A 20,009-nucleotide genomic window follows, 5' to 3' on the forward strand; every position below is an offset into this window, starting at 1 on the left:
ATATCACACAAACTTGGAACGAGCATCTCCAAACCAGTGGGATTTAGAGAGATGGAGGGGGGGGAGAAGATGGATTGATATTTTTGATATCAAAAATTATACTCTTCGTGCTTATCCAGCAGGGCCCAAGAAGAACACTTAATGTAGTTGGTCATGATTTTAAAAAAAATATCTTCAAGCATTCATTTTTCCTTTGTAGGCAGATCTTCAGCTACTAATGCCCAGTAAGTGATGCAGAGTGGAAAACAAAAATTACTGGGGAGGTTTTAAGGTTTGGGTTTTTTTTTAAATTAACTGAATTATTCTGAGAGGATGCAACCTTCAAATTCATGTTCGTTCTATTTTGAAGTAAAACTGAAACCCTTAGGTGCATATGACTAAATTTGCATGTGCTTAACAATTTAAAAAACGTGGAATCCATTTGGATGTGTTGTAAAGACTATTAAGTTGACAAAGTCTTACACAAGTTAGTGGGAGTTCACCCCTGCCAACAGGCTGCACATTTGAGACCCAACGTATATTTCTCCCAGGAAAAAAAAAATTTCCTTATTTTCTTAAAGGTAATTCTCTTAAAACAAAGAAAGCGCACATACCATCCTTCTGCTCCACTTCTTCTCCTCGTGAAGCACCTGGAGAGCTCTGGAGTACAGAATTCACATTTTCTGGTGAGCCTTTTGGAGACAGAGGTTCTCGTTTAACTTGTACTGAGGAGTCAGGAGGAGCAGCAGGTGTGATGCCAGAAGACTGGAATGATGACAGCATGTTTCCATGAACAGAAGCTCCTAGTGGAGCTACAGAAGAAGACAAAGTGTCCAAAAGGGGAAGGAAGGAACCTGCAGGAATTAAGTCAGTTGTCATCTGAGATTTGCTACTTCTTCTCTCACTTAAGACACTGCAGGAAAGCTGCTCTGACAGTTCAGATGGTTCATACGTTTCTAAAGGCAAAAGACGAGAGAAAAAAAAACCAGAACAGAACGTTCATATTTTACAATAAAATTTAGTGGTGCCAAGAGCTCATTTCTTGTGGAGACACAGACAAGGAAGAGAAAAAATTTGTAAATTGTTCAAAATTTTAAAATATTTTAAAATACGTAAATTTTTTGGTAGTGCCACTAGATGGTACTACCAAAGATGACAGCTCACACTTGAGCAATGAAGACTTCAATATTGAAAGCCTACAATTTTAATCCACATTTTAAATGAGTGAATTCAAGTTAAATGCAATTCTTACAAGATGCTGAGTTCCACTGTTGTATTTATGCATTTATGGTTTTATGGTATTTCATACCTTGTAGCCCCTGCAAGATCTGGATTCTCTGACTTCTCAGTGTACTCATTTCCATGGTTATCTGTAAAACAGTTGTGGTTTAAATCAGTCTTACTTAAGACAGATTTTCAGGCTGCTAACTTCTGGTTCAGACAGCCTCAGAAGCCCACTGTTACCTGTTGCTTTAATACAAGGAACCGTTGAACCTCAACATACGCAGCCTGCAGGGCAGCCCTAGCCTGCAAGAGACTGCTGTCCACACTATGCAGGGACTTGCTTAACTCCTCTTCCCTCAGTGAAATAGCCAACAATTGGTCTACCTGAGAACGTTCTGAAAAAAGAGACAAAATGTGGAGTATAATTGCACTTGATAATACATTAAAATACATTACGCATATCTCAATAAATGCTACCACCTCAGAAGGTAAAAATCATGTCAATTAGGTCAAGCTTCAATCTGCAGGAATAGTCACATCTGCATGAAAGAACAGCGAAGTCGAGTATTCCTCTTTACAGGATCTCAACCTTGACTCTAGTAACTTCATTTCCATCATAGCTTTGCCAGCACTCACTTAATTTAGTTGAACAAAATCATTCTCTTCCACAAAGATCTTTTGTTGAAGTACATGCGTACTTAAAGTACAAATACACGCTTACCATTAATGTAAACAAAAAGGGAAAGGCAAATTTAATCTAAACAATATTTCAATTATTCAGTTAATCCAAAGGCCAAGGAAAGGCTTATTAAGAGAAAAAGAACCCAATGATAAAAAAACTTTACTATCCAGGATGATTTTGGGCTGTGAGATTCATGTTTGCAATCTCCTGAGAAAGAGTCTCTGAGCACTTTATTCAGTAAAAGATCCTCCTACACTCCTTTCGGAAGTTCTCCTTACAGAGATTCTCCAAGCAAATTAAGTTTCAGTTTGTGCACTGCTTAGTTTCATTCAGGTTATAGTTTCCTTTAGTAGCTTTACTACAGTAATGATGATGCTCAACCAAAGTAATGGGAAAGAGAGATTTTACTAAGTCAAATGAGTTATTAGTCTCCATAATAGACACTAGTCATTGAAGATGCTGATAAAACCCCCCACCTTTTCAAGTAGCAAAATATTAGTTCCCACAAGAAGATCCATATTAATTGCCCTGCATTCTGAACAACTCTTAATATAAATAAATAATTTTTTAAAAAGATAAATAGAACATTTGAAACCTATCTTCTGCACCCCAAAGCTCCCAGATGGTGATGCAATGATTTTGTCCCCAAAGAAAACATTCTCTCTAAAACACAGATGGTTAATTTTGATATGTGGTGACATGGATGTATTTGGCATGTTTGCGAAAGACCTAACATCAGAATAAGTTTTCTTTGGTCAGGAGCAGAAAGGAGTGAGGCATTCCACACTAACTGTCATTAAGGACAGGGAATAAGGAGTCAAAAATTGAAAAGTATTGCCAAAGATGTAAAAAACACAACACAACACAAGCTATGCAGAGTACAAGTTTTCTGATGAGACCACCCAAAAGTAGAAAGGGAAAGCTGTATGGCTGAATTAGAAGGGAGTGATGGGTGCTTCTCCATTCAGAACTTCCTAAGAGGCAACAATCCTCTCTTCCCTGAGCAGAGGAAAGCAAAGGTCTCATCTGTGCAACCAGGAATGTGAACTGCAGGCAGAAAGGAGGCACGAAGTCTTCTCTTAGAAATAACTTCTGACAAATTAAGATAGGACTCTTCAGAGAAGAATGTGTTACAGACCAGAGTGGTCCACCGTATGATCGATCTTCACTAAGAGCCCAAGAAGCACCAAAGTAACATTAAGGAACTACCATTTTAGCCAAGTCAAAATACCATTAGGTATCAGGTATACCTCTACACCTGATACACATATGTGTGATATTCACTCACCTTTTTTACCTTTGATTTTTCTTCTCTTATTCTTTCTTTCTAGACTAGGGATTTCAGGAGAAGATCCCTCCTGCAAGTAAAATAATTTATTAACAAAAGTTACAAAAGCCATTTTGCCCAGGTCAAAAAGTCAAACATCTACTGTCTTTCCAACCATTACTCGTACCCACAGAGAAAAATATATAATTAATTTTGCACATTTGTGTATAACTCAACCTTCCCTCTGCCCTTAAGAGAGGGAGGACAACAAAGTGAGTGCCATGTTTTCATCTCAGCTAGGAAGAAATATTACATAAGCTGACAGCCTTCTACTTGCTCAGATGTTTAAGACAACACTTGGGTCAGATTTTCTGCTCTACAGTTTTAGCTGAACGTCTAGAGGATTAAACCAGTGAGGAATTAAAATTATCACTTCTGCATATAACAAAACCATTCTGAGGATTTTGATGAGAAACATTTTTTTCCCTTTGGTTAAGTCCAAGACAGGACAGCAAAACAAATCAGATATAATTTTAATTATATGTGATTAATTAAGGATATAATTTTAAGGATATAATTTTAAGTCTATAATTTTGTAAAAAGGGTTGCCTTTCCTTGCTTGACCATATAACCAGGAAAAGTTAAGCAACCCAAATTTTGAAACACCAAGATCCTCGCTACAACACCAAGTACTTCCACAGAAATACTTTAATAGCTCTCGTTTACCAGCATTGTATGCCAGTTACCAAATCAAAATCAAAGAGCATTTGCCATTCCTACTAATTAAAAAAGATAAAGCAGAAGTCCTGCACTAGGAAGGCAGAAATGGTAAAGATTCTTAAAGAAAATTAAGTCAAACAAGCAAATTAGTTTGAGGCTATCAATGTATGAGACAAACAAATGGAGAAAGCCCTCCTTGCAGAGATCTTCCAAGATTGAATGACCATTGACAGGGAAAAAGCATTTTTCAGCACACCAAAGCTGGACAAAACTGCACACTTACTCCCGTTGCTCTTCGTTTCTTTCCAATTCCTTGGCTGTCATTCTGCTCAGTACCAGATGTGCAGCTACTGTCTGTAGCTGCATCTATGTTATTAGACACTGCGAGAAGCGAAGCATTATTTGAAGCTGGTCGATTTTCTTCTGAGATTTCTAGTACATTTTGTTTTTCAAGAAGAGGTGTTCTCTTCTCTGGGCTCTCCTGGTCTTGTTTTGTGAGGCCTGTGACCTCAGAGGTGGCCTGTAGGCTGTGTCTCCTTCCACTAGCTTCAGGTCTTTCAGACATAAACTGTGACAAAGGAAGAGATGTCTCCCGCTTCAAGTCAGCCTCAATGTCAGCGCTTGCCTTATGACCAGATGTTATGTGATGTGAGTGGCTGGCTGCAATTATTTGCCTTTGCCCATTTTCTTTTATTTTGGCTTGTTCACTGAAGAATCTATAAGCAGAAGGATTTCTGTCTGCAATGACACTGCTTTCAGAAAAGCTACGTTTTCTGGCTGAGCCAGGAACTGCTAAGGAAATCCCTTCCCACTGAAATCCTTCCAGAGTAGACAGATCAGATTCTTCACCGAGTTCTAGACCCTCTTGCTCATTTTGAACAAGAGGCACCATTTCTATGCCAAACCTTTAACAAGATAAAAATAAGATACACATGTAACAAGCCAGCTAAATCTAGAGAAAAGCCTCCCCCTACCCCAAATGCACATTACTGCTTTAAGAGACCGGGCAACTCATTACACTGCTATTCTGTGCTTTCTGTCTCATCTGGCAATGGAATATCTTTTGTGTATCACAAAATTAGATTTAGTGGCTAAGAACTGACAGTGTGATTTCCAAGTCAGAAATCATGTTGTTATAATTACTCCAAGTTTGGAATAAGCAAATATGACATCTTTGCAAGATGCTTCAAGAACTTCAGGTTTAAAGAAAGTTTCAGAAGTGAAGTATTACATAATTGCTTTGTCTAAAAACAAACCCAACTGTGTATCAGATTAAAAGATTAACAAAAGGAGAGGGAGCTTTTATTCTGCCTGCAGCAATACAAGCATTTATTGTACTCCTCAATAAATGAAGAAATAAGCAACTGTCACAGCACTGTTCACACCCTAATTGCATTTTTACATTCTTCTACTTACTAGAACTTGAAAAGCAAATATATTGCTAGTGTCCGCATTCAGATATTAAGCATGATTATGAACTGATCAGAATCTTTTCTGAACAAAAGACTATTATTACTTACCTATGGATAGACATCCACAGCAGCAAGCAATCATAAAAATTTAGAATTATTTCTAAAAGGCCATGGTATATAGCAAGCTTCATCCTGAAGTCTTAGTTTTAGGATTCTGGAATTCATTCCAGATTTGGAGAAAAACAACCCTCCCCCCTCAACACACTCACACACAGAGTCATTGTTAGATCTGAAAGCTACCAACCTTGGTAAACCTTTGCCAAGTTCCTGTTTCTTCTTGGTTACCTGCTGGATGACTTGATCCCAGTTTACATTTCGCCGGGAAGCACTAAGAATCTGCCTGAGGGTGGGTTTAAGCCCTGAATCCTTCTCAGTCTCACTTCTCCGATGGCCGCTCACATTCCGAATGCGCCGTGCATTATTGAGATTGGGCTCTGGAAGATGTGTCCCGACTTTGCTCTTCAAACTAATATGTCGTGTCAGGTCTCTTTGCAGAGAGGCAGGGAGACCAAGTTTGCTTAAATCTGGAAGAAGGAGGCCTAGTGACTGGCTTCCTCCTTTTTGCAGCTCATGATCTGAAGGATTTTCAAAACCTTCCATTTCAAAGTGATCATGTGACTTGACACGCTCTTCATCCCCTTTTCCTTCCTGTGAGGAAGTTTTCAAATCCACATGCAAATGGTCCTGACCGCTCAATGGAGAAGCTGTGGATTCCATCTGAAATGTAGAGTCTTTTAGATCAGCAGAAGCAATACTTGAAGCAGCCGGCTTTTCATCATCATCTTTTTCAGAGGTGGCAGGTTTACCTTCTGGAGCGTCACAGGGTAAACAAGAACTACCAGAAGAACCCAACTTTTCAGTTTTTCCTTCTGACTTCTCACTTCCCATTAAATCATCATCACTCACATCTTCTAATGAATCTAGTCTGAACTCATTCTTTGGTGATGCTTTCCCAGTTTCTTCCCTATTCTGGTCACTTGTATCCTTGCAAGAGCTTAAGGGAGCATTTTGCAAGGAATGGTCTAACTGAACATTTTTGGGGTTTTGTTCTGCTTCACTTAAGTTATTAACAGGCTCTCCAAGATTTCTACCAAGAACATCTTTGCTGTCTTCTAAGTTACCAGCACATGCACCATGCAGCTTTGATGAATAAGAGGAGAAACTGTTTGATTCCAAGTTCAGTGCATTCAAATGGTTCTGCTCTTCACCACTCGTTGAGGATAACAGAAGCTTGACATTTTTTAAGAGACTGTTTGTGTCTTGCTTTGAGTAAGATAACTTTATATCTGTGATATTCAGAAGAGGGGATTTCAGTGATGGCATCTTATTACTTCTGCCATCATCTTTGTCAGGCTTTTCACCACTGGAACTGTCTTTCATTACCTTGCAAGAATCAAGGTCACCTGAGGTTACATTAGAAGGGGAAGATGCTTCCTGTTTTTTAAGTTTTGAAAGGCTAACATTGGCTTCACAAGTTTTCCCTGTCATTGATGAATCAGTAAGATGCATAAATATAGAGTCCATTTTATCTGGAGTTTTGGAAACATTATCTTCAGACAGTGGTTGCTGCTCTGCAACCTTCTGGGATGGGTAGGGAGTCCAACGATACATTTTATCTCTGGAAGGACTGCCACTTTTTCCACTGGCTCTTGAAGTTTTGCTTTCTGATTGCTTTGACATACCAAAATCTAATGCCCCCTCAGAAGGAAGTTTATCGCTAGTAAAATCAAGCAAGTCACTCCTATTTTTTCGATCTCTGTATGGTGGAACATCCGCGTCTTTCTCCTGCCACTGCCGTGCACATCTTTCTTTATTATATTTAATTGGCTCAACCGAATATGTATCTCCCGAGCTTCCAAAATTCCACCCATTTCCACTAAGAGGACTAGATTTCCAATTTCCTCCATAACTCTTGGAATTCCAGCTAGAAAAATGACCCGTTCCTTCTGAGTGCCAAGTAGAATTTCTCTCCCTAGCACTGTGATGCCAATTTGATGTTCCTCCTCCCCGCCCACTTGGGTGCCAAACATTTCCAGAATTCCCATAGTTATGCCGATTTGAAGAGCTTCCTGAAACATTTTGGTGCCACCCACAGCGTCCCCTTGGGCCACCTGAGTGCCTGTTTATATTAACATTCCTCTGAGAGTGTGAAAATTTGCCTTGTCTAGGACTAATGTAATCATCCTTTTCCCACTTCCAGTCCCTTTGTGATGCATTATGATGATGCCACGATGACTGATCATAAGCTTCTCTTTCTTTGTAAGCAGCTCTTTCTTCTCGCCTTCTCTGTGATCTCCTATCATCACATTCTAATTCTTGGTTTGCACAGTTTGGTTCAGCTTGCCTACAAAACAACAGAGAAAAACCTAAATTCTGATGCCATTCTTCTGAGATCCACAGCACACTAGCCTCATGCATTTTATTTGCACTAGGAAGAAAACTTTGTTTCTTCTTATTAAAAAAAAGATAACTTTTTTTAGGGTTCTGTAGTGTTTGACTTTTGAAACTAATGTTATACCTTTACTTCAGTATGGTATTTCAAAATTGTTCTTACAAGAACAACTGGTTTGGTGCAGGGACGGTTCAATATACTAATTCTTAAATATTGGACTAATAAGAAACAAACAAAAAGAAAGCTTTGTTCTGATGTATAGTCTTTGTAATTTGAGTAATCTTGATAGACAAAAAATTCATTAGTAGTGAGATAATTACTTTTTCTGAACACTATTCTGTTGGTGTTAGATGGCGTAAACTAGAGTGAATTGATACAAAATAGAAAGAAAGTTAGACTGAGGAAAGCAGTTATTCGACCTACTGGAAAAAACAATTGAGATCATGTCTCAGTTAATAAAGCTTAAGTCAAAACACAGATGTAGAACATCCACAGAAGCTGTACCTCAGATACAAAAATATTGTCTTGCTGTAACCAACAGACTCAAATAATCCACAGCATGCAATGCTGAGTCTGTACGAGCCTCCCAGAAGCACTATCTACTGCCCTTTGGATAGTACTTGCGCTTGGCAACTTACCATGAACACGTGGTAAATTATCACAAGTACATTTAAAGATAAATGCTACAACACTGACAGCTATCCCCAGAGTCAGCAGTCTAAATGTTCTAAGTATTTATTCTACCAAACGAGGAGTTTTTTATTAAAAGTTTTTCTGAAAACTGAGTACAGAAATGCTTCTTTCTGACATTACAGGAATACATTCATTCTAAATCCCTGGAAAGGAAGACAAGAAACTTTCGCTCTACTGCTCAAAACCAACTGATCTGAGTAAACTGAAAATTCATATTGTACCATTTGTGTTTTCAACATATTCCAGTTTTGCTAAAAGATGCACAAATAATTACTCTCTAATGATAAATGGCCTGCTGCATAAGATAAAGTGAGCTCTAAGACAAGAACTCAGAGAAATGTTGTCTAACTGATACTCTAAATTCTAGGAGATGACTCAACAAGGTTATGATGTAATGGAAACAATTTTGCTGTATTAGTAACTTAATCTGTGTATTTTCTTTCCACCCCCCCCCCAAACTGCCATCCAGCAGAGAGATTTTCTAAGATTTTACTCGCCTCAGAATACTACTGTACTGGCAGCACTACTCCTTTACCATAAAACCAGGCAAAGAGACACTGTTGCTGCCTACATTGACCTATATGAAAATGCCACCACTGTGCAAGTAGAACACCCTAGTATGACAGAATGGTGTCAAAACCAAATAATCTCCACAGATCTGTGCACTTGGAGATGCTTATTGAAATGTCAAGCCACAGCAAGCAAGAGCTTCTTACAAAAATCATATGCCCCTTTAAACCATTGCCATGCCATAAATCTACTCAAACAATGTATTCCCAAGTGCAACATCATATTAGCAATGCACACTTGCAAAGTCACATAGAAGATAAAAGGTAATGCTTGTTACTCTCTGCAGCCTTCTATTTCATACTGAGCCACTAGAATTATGTTTAGCTAATGGTAAGCAGAAAGATAAAAAAGGTAAGAAATTTTATTCAAGATTATGGGATTTCAGTGTGCCATTGACAGAACAATCCAAGTCATTTTAAAAACAGACAGATTAAAGTTTTATAACAAAGCTTGTTCGTCAACAGTTTCTAAAAGGCCAGGTTCCTATAGAAACCCTCCGCCCCAAACAATATTAGCACTACTGTCACATTTATTATGCCTTTCAGTTAAATGGGTATCAAATATTAAAATAAAAGCATTAGGGCTCTCAAAAAATATGATTCCACACTGGGGACAGTTTCCATCCATAATGGAGAGTAGCTGTATTCCTTACCAGTACTAGATCAACAAAACAAGAAAATTCAGCATAATCACATTCACATGTTTAAACTACAATATCCACACAGGTCTATTGGATTGTCCTCATAATAAGTACACTGGATACAGGCAGTTTACACGTCATGAGTACCTAAGCCTTAGGAACGTATCCCAGCTGTGTTAAAAGCAATTCTGTAACCTAAGAGGATACAGGAAAACTCACCGGTTCCGTTCCTTCCTTTGCTTGATTAGTTGAATGAGTTCTTTGTCAAAGTATTCTTCTTCTGCCTCTTCTTTCTCTTCTTCTTTTCTGTCATGGGCATCAACATTGTCTTTGTGCAGCTGGCTGGAGATGTGCTTGGCATATGCTGATAAACCCACCAGTGTCACCCTGCACACCCGGCATTCATGGTTGCTGTCCCTAGGAAGAGAGGCAGAGGGTGGACTTTCAACTCTGCCAACAGGCATGGCAGGTATCTCTGGTCTTACTTTGTTTCCTCTGAATGTGCTTGTGTTCAAGGCAACTAGGTTTTGCTCAGTATATTTAAGTTACTTGAATTCTTTGGCTTTTTCTTTCAAGGTCTAGTTTTTGATGGTCAGTTTCTAGAAGATTTTTTTTCCAACAATCAAGAGGTAAAAGACTTGATAATAAAGCTGCATTAAGTGGGAGGAGGAATTCTTCTTGAATTGTTGTACTCAAAATCTTTTCAGAGGAAACATAGTGAGCGAGGCGGCAGAGTGGAAGGCTTACAGAGCTAGCAGGAGCTGCTCTGAAGCCTATCCATGGTGCCAGCTGCACTGGGAAAGCCTGGTGACAGCTTCTACATTTAATCCTTGCCTTGAGCCTTCCCCCAGTGAAATTTAGAAAAGGGAGGAGGCAGCACATGGATACAGCCAATCCTGATACAACATAACCTAAACTGGGACAGCTGAGACTGCTGCCTGGAATCCGAAGACTCCACAGCACTGCGAGTGATGGGAGGGTGTCTTCAGTTCACTGTACTTTATTTGGTTCAAGTGTGCATGAGGTCTGCTTTCTACTTTAGAGGACTTATCTTAAAAAATACAGAAATTATTTCAGCTGGAGGAAGTTGACAGCTGTGTCAGACAAATGGCTTTACTCATGTTTCAGTGAACACTGGATTAAGGTTACAACTTTTTTTTTGCCTTCCTTTTTTTTCTTTTTAAGAAATTGAGATTTCTAAAAATACCTTATTTGTTCTCCTGAAAATATATTGTTAATAATAAACCTAAACAAGGAAAATATGTTCACCAGTTTAAAAATGTCAGAAAAAACTTAATGAGAGCATACGGTGCTGCAAATAACTCAGTGGGACTAAGTTAGGAGTCACTGCCTGCCTCCACAATGCTTTCTTCAGTTTTGCCATTTAATTCATAAAAGCAGATCTGTCTATCTCCATGGTGCACTTGAGACCAAAGTCTTATAACACACAGTTTATGACTGGGCTCAAAAAAAATGGGATCCATAAATGAAAAAGGCAAACACGAATCCTTGGTTTCACTCAAGATATTATGCCATCATCCTTATCGGAGCGGTTAAGGGACCGTCAGCAGCTGTGTTTCATTTACCCTGGAAATCTGTGTTTTCCTACTAACATAGCTGAGAGATTTAACCAATGCAGCCATTCAGGCACAACAAGGAAGGGTTTTATTTTAAAAAGACTAATTCATGAAAATTACACTTTTAACATTTAATTATTTTGTAGGTTGCAGTCTAAGTAATTTCAGATGAAACATCTGGATAAATTTCATTTATAAACTCAGTAGCTTAACAAATTTATTCTGTATTTTCCAGAGAGCGGTGTACTTCATTTTGCACCCTTCACACTCACTAATAAATACTGAAAGCCCAGATACTATATATTGTACTTCGGGTTATCTCATTAACCCAATAAAGATAACCAAATAGAATCAGTAAATTTCATTAATGCCATCAGAAGAGTCCTCTCCACACTCATAAAAGGCACAGCTACGCATTGCTAATAAGACTTATTTTTAACCTCGGTCATCACACAAGACAAACTGCAAATAGAAAGTTGGCTTCTTGCTGAAAAAGGTGCTCTTCTTACATAACGTTCCACTTCAATCCTAAGGACATTTCAACAAGAACCATAGCTCGGTGGTACTAATTAGGTTACTGAGACCAATCCAAATCCTTCATAAGACCTGTGTTTCAATTCTTTCATAAAACTTTCATCATCCTCATTTATAAACTAAATAAATGCAAACTTTTACTAACTTTGGCCAAAGCCAGTGAGTCAGCAGACAGCCTAAGGACAAAGAACCTGATTCTATCACTTCCTACTTGAAAGTTACTATTGCAAAGATGTGGTTCTTGTACCAACTGACAGTCTGGAAAGAAAAGACGCAAGTGAGTAGTGACTACACTTCTCTGTCCTGCTTTTAATCTAGATGTACCTAAAGAAAAGACAATACTATTTTTTCCTATATGAAAAACTGCTTTAATTGAAAATTAGCTGGCTAGGAGTTCAAATAGTTACACTTAAGGGAATTTAGATTTCCTTCAGTTCTTTCCTTCCTCTGTCCCCATTGATACCAGCCAGAACTGGGCACACTCCACAACACACATTGATCATGTCTACGCATCTCCCTATCATACAGGAACACCACACAATCTTAGCTGTTCAACAAGAAGGCCAAAGGCAGTTTAAAATAAACACGACAAAAGTATTCTCAGTATGAAAACATCCAAGAGCTTTATTTACTGCATGTGTACTTCAGATGGCAGGCTCAATGTCCCTCATACAAGAGCATTATTTCATTGTCAATTTAAAAAAATGAACAAACAAAACAAAAACAAACAAATAATAATAAAAAAAACCAACACAAACAACAAACACTAAAGCTCTGTACTTGAGATCCAATTCTCCTTATATATCACATGGAGTAAGACTTCAGGAAGAGAAGACCCTTAAAATGCTTCAGAAAATTATTCTAGACCTTGAGATTACTAAGTTAACTTTAAAAGGAGGAAAGTGTGAACCAATGTGTGCATTTCCTAAAGGAAGCTTCCCTACAGGAAGCTTAAAAAATGACTTCTAGTTGGATGTTACGTTTGAAAGTATTAAGATGCTGACACTACACACTTTAACGGTATTATCCTCTGTTACACGATTCAACTCACAAGGCTGTTGCTTGTGCTTCACATTTTTCTACCTGGAGCACCTTTTGCTTTACAAAGCTGTAAGACTCCTGAAAGACTTCTACTAAACTTAAATGGGAGGAAGCAGGAGAGTAACAGAGGAAGAAAAAAAGGCTGCTGCTGCACAGTGAAAAATGAAATTCATTATTCCTTTTGAGAACAAACATTTTCCATGTATTCTTCTGAAAGAAGCAATTGTCATGGTTTTAGCTGGGATAGAGTTAATTTTCTTCACTGCAGCTGGCCTAGTGCTGTGCTTTGGACTTAGTATGAAAACAATGTTGATAACAAACAGATGTTTTGGCTGTTGCTGGGCAGTGCTTGTGCTAGTCAAAGACTTTTCCAGCTTCCCGTGCTCTGCTGGGTGCACAAGAAGCCAGGAGGGGAGGGGGCACAGCTAAAGGAGCAGATTCAAACTGGCCAAAGGGATATTCCATATCATGTAACGTCATACCCAGTATGTTAACTGGGAGGAGCTGGCCAGGGGGGAGGCAGCAATCACAGCTTGGGGATGGCAGCGTCAGTTGGTGGGTGATGAACGACTGGATTGCTTCTGTTTCTGGTTTTTTCCCCTCTTACTTTTTATTATATTATCATTATTATTATCTTATTTTAATTATTAAACTGCTCTTATCTCAACCCACAAGTTTTTTTTTGCTTTTGCTCTTCCGATCCCCTCCTCCCTCCTCTCCCCCATCCCAGAGGGGTGGGGGGAGTGAGCAAGCGGCTGCATGGTGTTTCGTTGCTGAGGCTGAACCACAACAGTCCTTTTTGGCGCCCAAAGTGGGGCACGAAAGGTTTGAGATAAGAACAGTTGCTGGGCACAGCATTGATTCATCTGTTCTCTATATTAGTTTGTCCAGTCTATACCATGCTGATTGTAAAGTACACATTAAAAACTGCTGTTAGTTTTTGTAGTTTGCTGTGCTCTGCAGTGATTAGAGATGTTTTGCCTAGGAGATCTGTTATTAAAACACTGGCCTTGAGCGTTATCGGTTATTTGGGTCTTGCATGGAAGCCGTTACTGTGCTTCAGCTACCACCTCATGGAGACAATAACCAATTATACCTCCTCCTCTGAGAGGTTTTTTATGGAGGAAATACAGAATAGCACCTTAGCTACCATCTTATTGAATGCCTCCTCCTTCATTACAACAACTTTTCAGTGTCTTGAACATCCTTGGGTAGTTAAGATACACCTGCTGGTATTGCTTTGGTAGACGGTTTCAGTTCTGTCTAAGGTTAATAAGCAATTTGTCATCCAGAGATCTGCCCCAAGGCTCGATAGCTGTACGTGGCAGGGTATGTGGGATAGTATGGGTAAATGCCTAAGATGGTGGGTACCCCCAGTGTTGTGGGACTTCACCCTTGAACAAGTGCAGAATCCTGAAAAATTAGTAGAATATTTGGAGGAAGTATGTTGTCACCCAGGCAATTCCAGAGAGATACAAATCACTGCAATGTGCTGGGGCCTGGCCCATGCCCATCAAGCCCTTTTTGACACTATTCAGTACCCTCAAAGGGAAGGGAAGGTCTTTGGATCTAAAAAAGACAAAGACAAGGAAACTGACAAGCACAGCGGCCACTCAAACCCCCAGGACAGACTCTGTGGCTACTCCAACCCCAGTGACAAGAACTGCAGCCATTCCAACCGTGCCAGTATCAGTCGCCCCTATACACAAGAGGAAATCCTGAAAGAGAAAGTCAAATCCTTTAGAAAGAGATGATGAAGAAGCAGGGTCATCACAAGGAGAGGAGGAAGAAGAGGAAGAACTCGTACAAGAAATGGAAACTACCCAATCCCTGTCCTTGAGTGAGTTGTGGGATATGTGAAAAGATTTTGGCCGTCGTTCAGGTGAGCACATTATCACCTGGCTGCTCCGATGCTGGGATAACAGCGCCAGTAGCCTGGAATTAGAGGGAAAAGAAGCCAAACAACTGGGATCCCTTTCTGGGGAAGGGGGTGTTGACAAAGCAATTGCAAAAGAAAAACAAGCCCTCAGCCTCTGGAGGTGACTCCTGTCAGGTGTGAGAGAAAGGTACCCCTTCAAGGAAGATATTGTATTTCACCTAAGGAAATGGATGACCATGGAGAAAAGTATCCAGTATCTGAGGGAACTAGCTGTGCTTGAGGTGATTTATGGTGACCTGGACGATCAACAGTCATCCAAAGATCCAGATGAAGCCAAGTGCACACGACCCATGTGGCAGAAGTTTGTACGGAGAGCACCATCAACGCATGAGAACTCATCAGCAGTAATGTCCTGGAGAGGGGATGAGGCACCAACAGTGGCAGAGTTGATTGATAGACTCTTCCTCGCTCGTCTCTGCTGTTGAGAAACTGTCCCAGGAGTTCCAACAATTCAAAGAAGATATGTCCTACTCCCCATCAGTATGGACCAGCATCTCAGCCATTAGGATTAAGGGTCCCTTTGCTCAAGAGAAACGATACACATGACAGGGCACCCTATGGTTTTACCTGCGTGACCACGGAGAGGACATGAAGAAGTGGGATGGAAAACCCACCTTGATCCTAGAGGCATGGGTACGTGAGCTACACAGAAAAAACAATTACTCAGGGGGGTTCTTCCAGGAAAGATGCTGCTCCAGTTTCCAGTGAGCAGGTCCCCAGACAGAGGAGTAGAAGTGCTGATTTTATTTCTAAGCTTAATAGAGAGACTCGTGATTCACGTTTACAGAAAGTGAGTTGTGACTGCCATGATCAGGACTAGAGGGGCCCTGCCTCCAGCCAGGTGGAGGAAAGGGATAACCAGTCTTACTGCACTGTGTGGATCCAATGGCCTGGCACATCCAACCCGCAGGAGTATAAAGCTTTAGTGGACACCGGCGCACAGGGCACCTTAATGCCATCAAGCTGTATAGGGGGCAGAACCCATCGGCATTGCTGGAGTGACCGGGGGATCCCAAGAGCTAACTGTATTGGAGGCCGAAGTGAGCCTAACTGGCAATGAGTGGCAGAAGCACCCCATTGTGACTGGCCCAGAGGCTCTGTGCATCCTTCGCATAGACTATCTCAGGAGAGGGTATTTCAAGGACCCAAAAGGTTACAAGTGGGCTTTTGGTGTAGCTGCCTTGGAGACAGAGGAAATTAAACAGCTGTCTACCTTGCCCGGTCTCTCAAAGGACCCTTCTGTTGTGGGGTTGCTGAGGGTCAAAGAACAACAGGTGCCAATCGCCACCACAACAGCGCACCGGCGGCAATATCTCACCAACCAAGACTCCCTGATCCCCATCCATGAGCTCATTCACTGACTGGAGAGCCAAGGAGTCATCAGTAAGACCCGCTCACCCTTTAACAGTCCCATATGGCCAGTGCGGAAGTCTAATGGAGAGTGGAGGCTGACAGTAGACTACCATGGCCTGAATGAAGTCACTCCACCGTTGAGTGCTGCTGTGCCAGCCATGCTAGAACTTCAATACGAACTGGAGTCAAAGGCAGCCAAGTGGTATGCCACAACTGATATCGCTAATGCATTCTTCTCAATCCCTCTGGCAGCAGGGTGCAGGCCACAGTTTGCTTTTACTTGGAGGGGCGTCCAGTACACCTGGAATCAACTGCCCCAGGGGTGGAAACACTGTCCTACCATTTGCCATGGGCTGATCCATAATGCATTAGAACAAGGTGGAGCTCCCGAACACCTACAATACATTGATGACATCATTGCATGGGGCAACATAGCAGAAGGAGTTTTTGAAAAGGGAAGAAAATAGTCCAAATCCTTCTGAAGGCTGGTTTTGCCATAAAACGAAGTAAAATTAAGGGACCTGCAGAAGAGATCCTGTTCTTAGGAATAAAATGGCAAGATGACCGTCGTCTGATTCCAATGGATGTGATACACCATGACAGTAATGAAGGCATTTACCTTAATTATTAAGAAAGTGTAATGCTGATGAAACAAATGTGATTTAGTTTCATTCTTATGGAAATGGAAAACCAAGAATTGTCAGGTCACTTGCAAGCCACCGTGGACACAATATGTAACTTCTAGAAATTACTGTTACCTTCAAGAGTCATAAACTAAAAAATAATTACCTTAGAAGGCCAGAAATAAGATGCCAAAATGTGTCAAATTTTAAGCTGTAAAATCCTCACCTCTTTCTGTGGTGAGGATCTATTGGTGAGGGTCTCAGAATCATTGTCAGAAGAAGAAAGTCCAGAACAGAAATGCTCTACAAGTCAGCTGACCAGAAGCCCTAAATCAGCACATAGTGCTCGGGATGTTCTGGTTTCTGAGCGACCCGTTCACAGCTGTTCAGTAACAGAACAAATCTTTTTCATGCCCAACAGGACAGATATTGCATAGCATAATGCACTTGATTCCAGGCACATTTTCAGAATGTTCCCAGCTCTCAAGACCCAGTTGTGTGGGGCACTGCAGAGAAGAAAACAAAATGATTTGGTTTTTTTTTGTTTTTGCTTTGCTCTCTTTTCTTTTTAAGGAAGTAGCTGAACTCAGAACAAAACACAACCCCCAAGAAAGGTAGGGCTGAGCAAGGGATGGCAATGGCAGGACCAAAAAAAAGGAGGGTGGGGAACATGAGGCATTTATCATTTTATGCCCTCCATCTTTAATACAAGGTGATTTTTATTTGAAAAAATGAAATAGCTTCCAATAAGCTGCTTTTGTACGTTTTCTCTCTGTGACACAATAACAACTTTGTTAATCTGGACAAGGTGAAGATTTTCTGAGTCTCACTAAAACGAATTTAATTTCAAGAGGGGAAGATTATTTAATTTTCTTTCCAATATATTTGAACACTTTGATAGTCCACACAGGCCCTGCCTAAAGACAGACTGGTGACAGAGATTCTGAAGACTGAAGTAGCTTTCCCAGTTTACTAACCTGTTGTGAAGCCCCAGACAAGTTAATCGAATAGTAAATGGAAGTAGAAATCAGACAACAGAGGTTATTTACTGACAGTAAATATACACTTCAAGGTAAGCAGCATCTTTCTACTTATTGTCCTGCGATAAGGATAATTTTCTACTTTAGAGATACAATTTGAAACGCTAGCAGATATAAGTGGGCATACACATATGCTACAGATTTTCTGGAAGTCTTAACCTAAAAACGTATTAGGTTGCAGATTCATATGAACTACAGCAATACTTAGCAATTATACATAAGAGTAGTATAAAATACTATACAGCTGGCTCAAACAAATATCCTCAGCTGTGGCATATATGTAACACAATCTTGTACTCCAAACATGGACACTCTTCTGCAGCTCTGTGTAAGCTTTGCATATAAAAAGATACTGAAGATAAGTAAATTGCAAACTTCCTCTAAGTTTGAAACATTATAGAACAAAACCATTCAAGAGTTCTACTAGAATTCAGCTTGGCACAACTTAACTACATTGGCATCAGTATCTATCATATTATAGATCAGATTGTTAATTTCACTCAGCCTTTCTTGAACAGTTAACTCTTGAAAAAAAGGGGCCTGGAGCCCTAACAGCTGCTCTCACCTTACACAAAACAACAGAATAAAAGCTAAATGGATGAAAAACTAGTATGTGAACAAAAGCAGCCTACAATTTTTTTTTTCCTGGATATAAGATAGATGTTCTGACAAAACAGATCTCCCACACCTCTAAGAGTTGAAAGATGATCACTTTTTAGTCCTTTAAAAAGTGTTTAAAAGAGATTTGCCATTTCCATATAAAGTTTGTGCTGCAAGATAATTAAAAATTAGTCTGTAGGTCAAATATTGAAGTGCAGGCTGCCTGATCTCTCTGGCTACCTCAAAACCCATACACCTGAAAGCACTTTTAAGTGTACTCTGGTACACTCTGATACACTATCAGGATGATATTTGAACACCACTTAACTCCCTCCTTCTGCTTTCCAAATGTTGCAAATAAAACCAAGGAAACAAGAGGGAAAATGCCATCCTCTGTGGTTAGGTCCCTTAATCGAACAACTGAATGAGAGTGCCAGGGGACAAGGCAGTCATTCAAACAGATGCAGACTTTACATCTAAGTTGTCAGTCTTCTCATAATGGTTTAAAAGATCAATTGCTTCTACATCACTGAAAACTTCTAAAAAACACTTTAAAAAGGAAAACACTAGTGTTCGTAATTCTGCCAAAGGCAGGATTCTAGTGCTTCCAAAAAACCAACCATGAAACTGTCAAGACCTAAAAACCATGTTTTTAAATTTTATTTCACTGCAGTCCAAGAAATACAGCAGAGCTTTCTTCCACCTCACTGTTTGCCTCCTGAGTTTGACATTAAAAGAACATGCTTGTTGCCAGCTTTATCACAAGGCACGCAATTAAGTGATGCATAAAAATAAATTGTGCAATTCAGCTTGTATGAGAAATAGGACGTGAGTTCTTCCAGAGAGTGACATACAAACTGCACAGACAGGAAGGATGCAGGATTGTTCTCATACCTTCCCTTCAGGTTTTCAAGTTCTCTGTGGTGAAGCATGCTTCTCATGTGTTCTTCCATCTCCTTCAACATGGGGAAAAAAGTAAAATTCGTCAAAAACAAAACAAAATTATGTATCATATTTGAAAAGCTCTCTGCTGAGAGCTCTCCTGCCTTGTAGGAAGGTGTACTCTACTCCTGTAGGGCTGTAGCAGTTGCCATTCCTGTTTCTATGACCATGAAAGAACAAGTAGCCACAGTCTCACAAAGCTGTATAATGTTACCTTTCCTGAGGAAGGACATACAGGAGTCATTAGAATTCAACAGAAGGGGAGCAGAATTCCAGAAGAAAGACAAACAGGAGCACATGTAGCAAACCTATTTTTGACAAGTTACTGTTGATCATCATTTTAATTAAAAGTCTCATTGATACCACTCTCCAGAATCACAGTACTTAACAGTTTTCCTGTGCAGTCTGAACAGTCTCTCTGTATTTGTATTATGACACAGCTGTAATTTCATTATCACATACTATTTTACCCTACTAGATGCACTTCAGAAACTGAGATGTATGTAACACGTCAGTTTGTTGTTTATAGCAACCTTGAATCATAAACTGCAGTGGTAGTAAAATTAATTGCTATTGAAAGTGAGCTGCTAGAAAAGAAAGAATGTTCATAATTCACCAAAAGGAAGCAGTTCAGAAGATTTAACTCTGAACTTGGTGTCTGAGCTGAAGTGTTTGGAAATCTTCAAAGAACAGATACTAATCACTATCCTCTTTAGTCCTT

General features: G+C 39.9%; 1 protein-coding gene across 6 annotated transcripts in view; it reads right to left on the reverse strand.

Annotated features, from left to right (window-relative positions):
* The window catches only part of ZNF106 (zinc finger protein 106), a 47,496-nt gene that overhangs the window by 18,057 nt on the left and 9,430 nt on the right, over positions 1-20,009 (reverse strand). For 5 of the 6 annotated variants that reach the window (XM_075105654.1, XM_075105650.1, XM_075105651.1 and 2 more), the window contains 8 exons: positions 19,241-19,302; positions 9,859-10,056; positions 5,589-7,688; positions 4,156-4,777; positions 3,174-3,243; positions 1,444-1,598; positions 1,289-1,349; positions 594-935 (listed from right to left, as the gene is read on the reverse strand). In XM_075105654.1, coding sequence (XP_074961755.1) covers positions 594-935; positions 1,289-1,349; positions 1,444-1,598; positions 3,174-3,243; positions 4,156-4,777; positions 5,589-7,688; positions 9,859-10,056; positions 19,241-19,302 — 3,610 coding nt within the window. The remainder of the gene's footprint in view (positions 1-593; positions 936-1,288; positions 1,350-1,443; positions 1,599-3,173; positions 3,244-4,155; positions 4,778-5,588; positions 7,689-9,858; positions 10,057-19,240; positions 19,303-20,009) is intronic. The other variant, XM_075105656.1, reaches the window with a different exon arrangement.

This window comes from Phalacrocorax aristotelis, chromosome 10, assembly GCF_949628215.1.
Source record: "Phalacrocorax aristotelis chromosome 10, bGulAri2.1, whole genome shotgun sequence".
Taxonomy (NCBI): domain Eukaryota; kingdom Metazoa; phylum Chordata; class Aves; order Suliformes; family Phalacrocoracidae; genus Phalacrocorax; species Phalacrocorax aristotelis.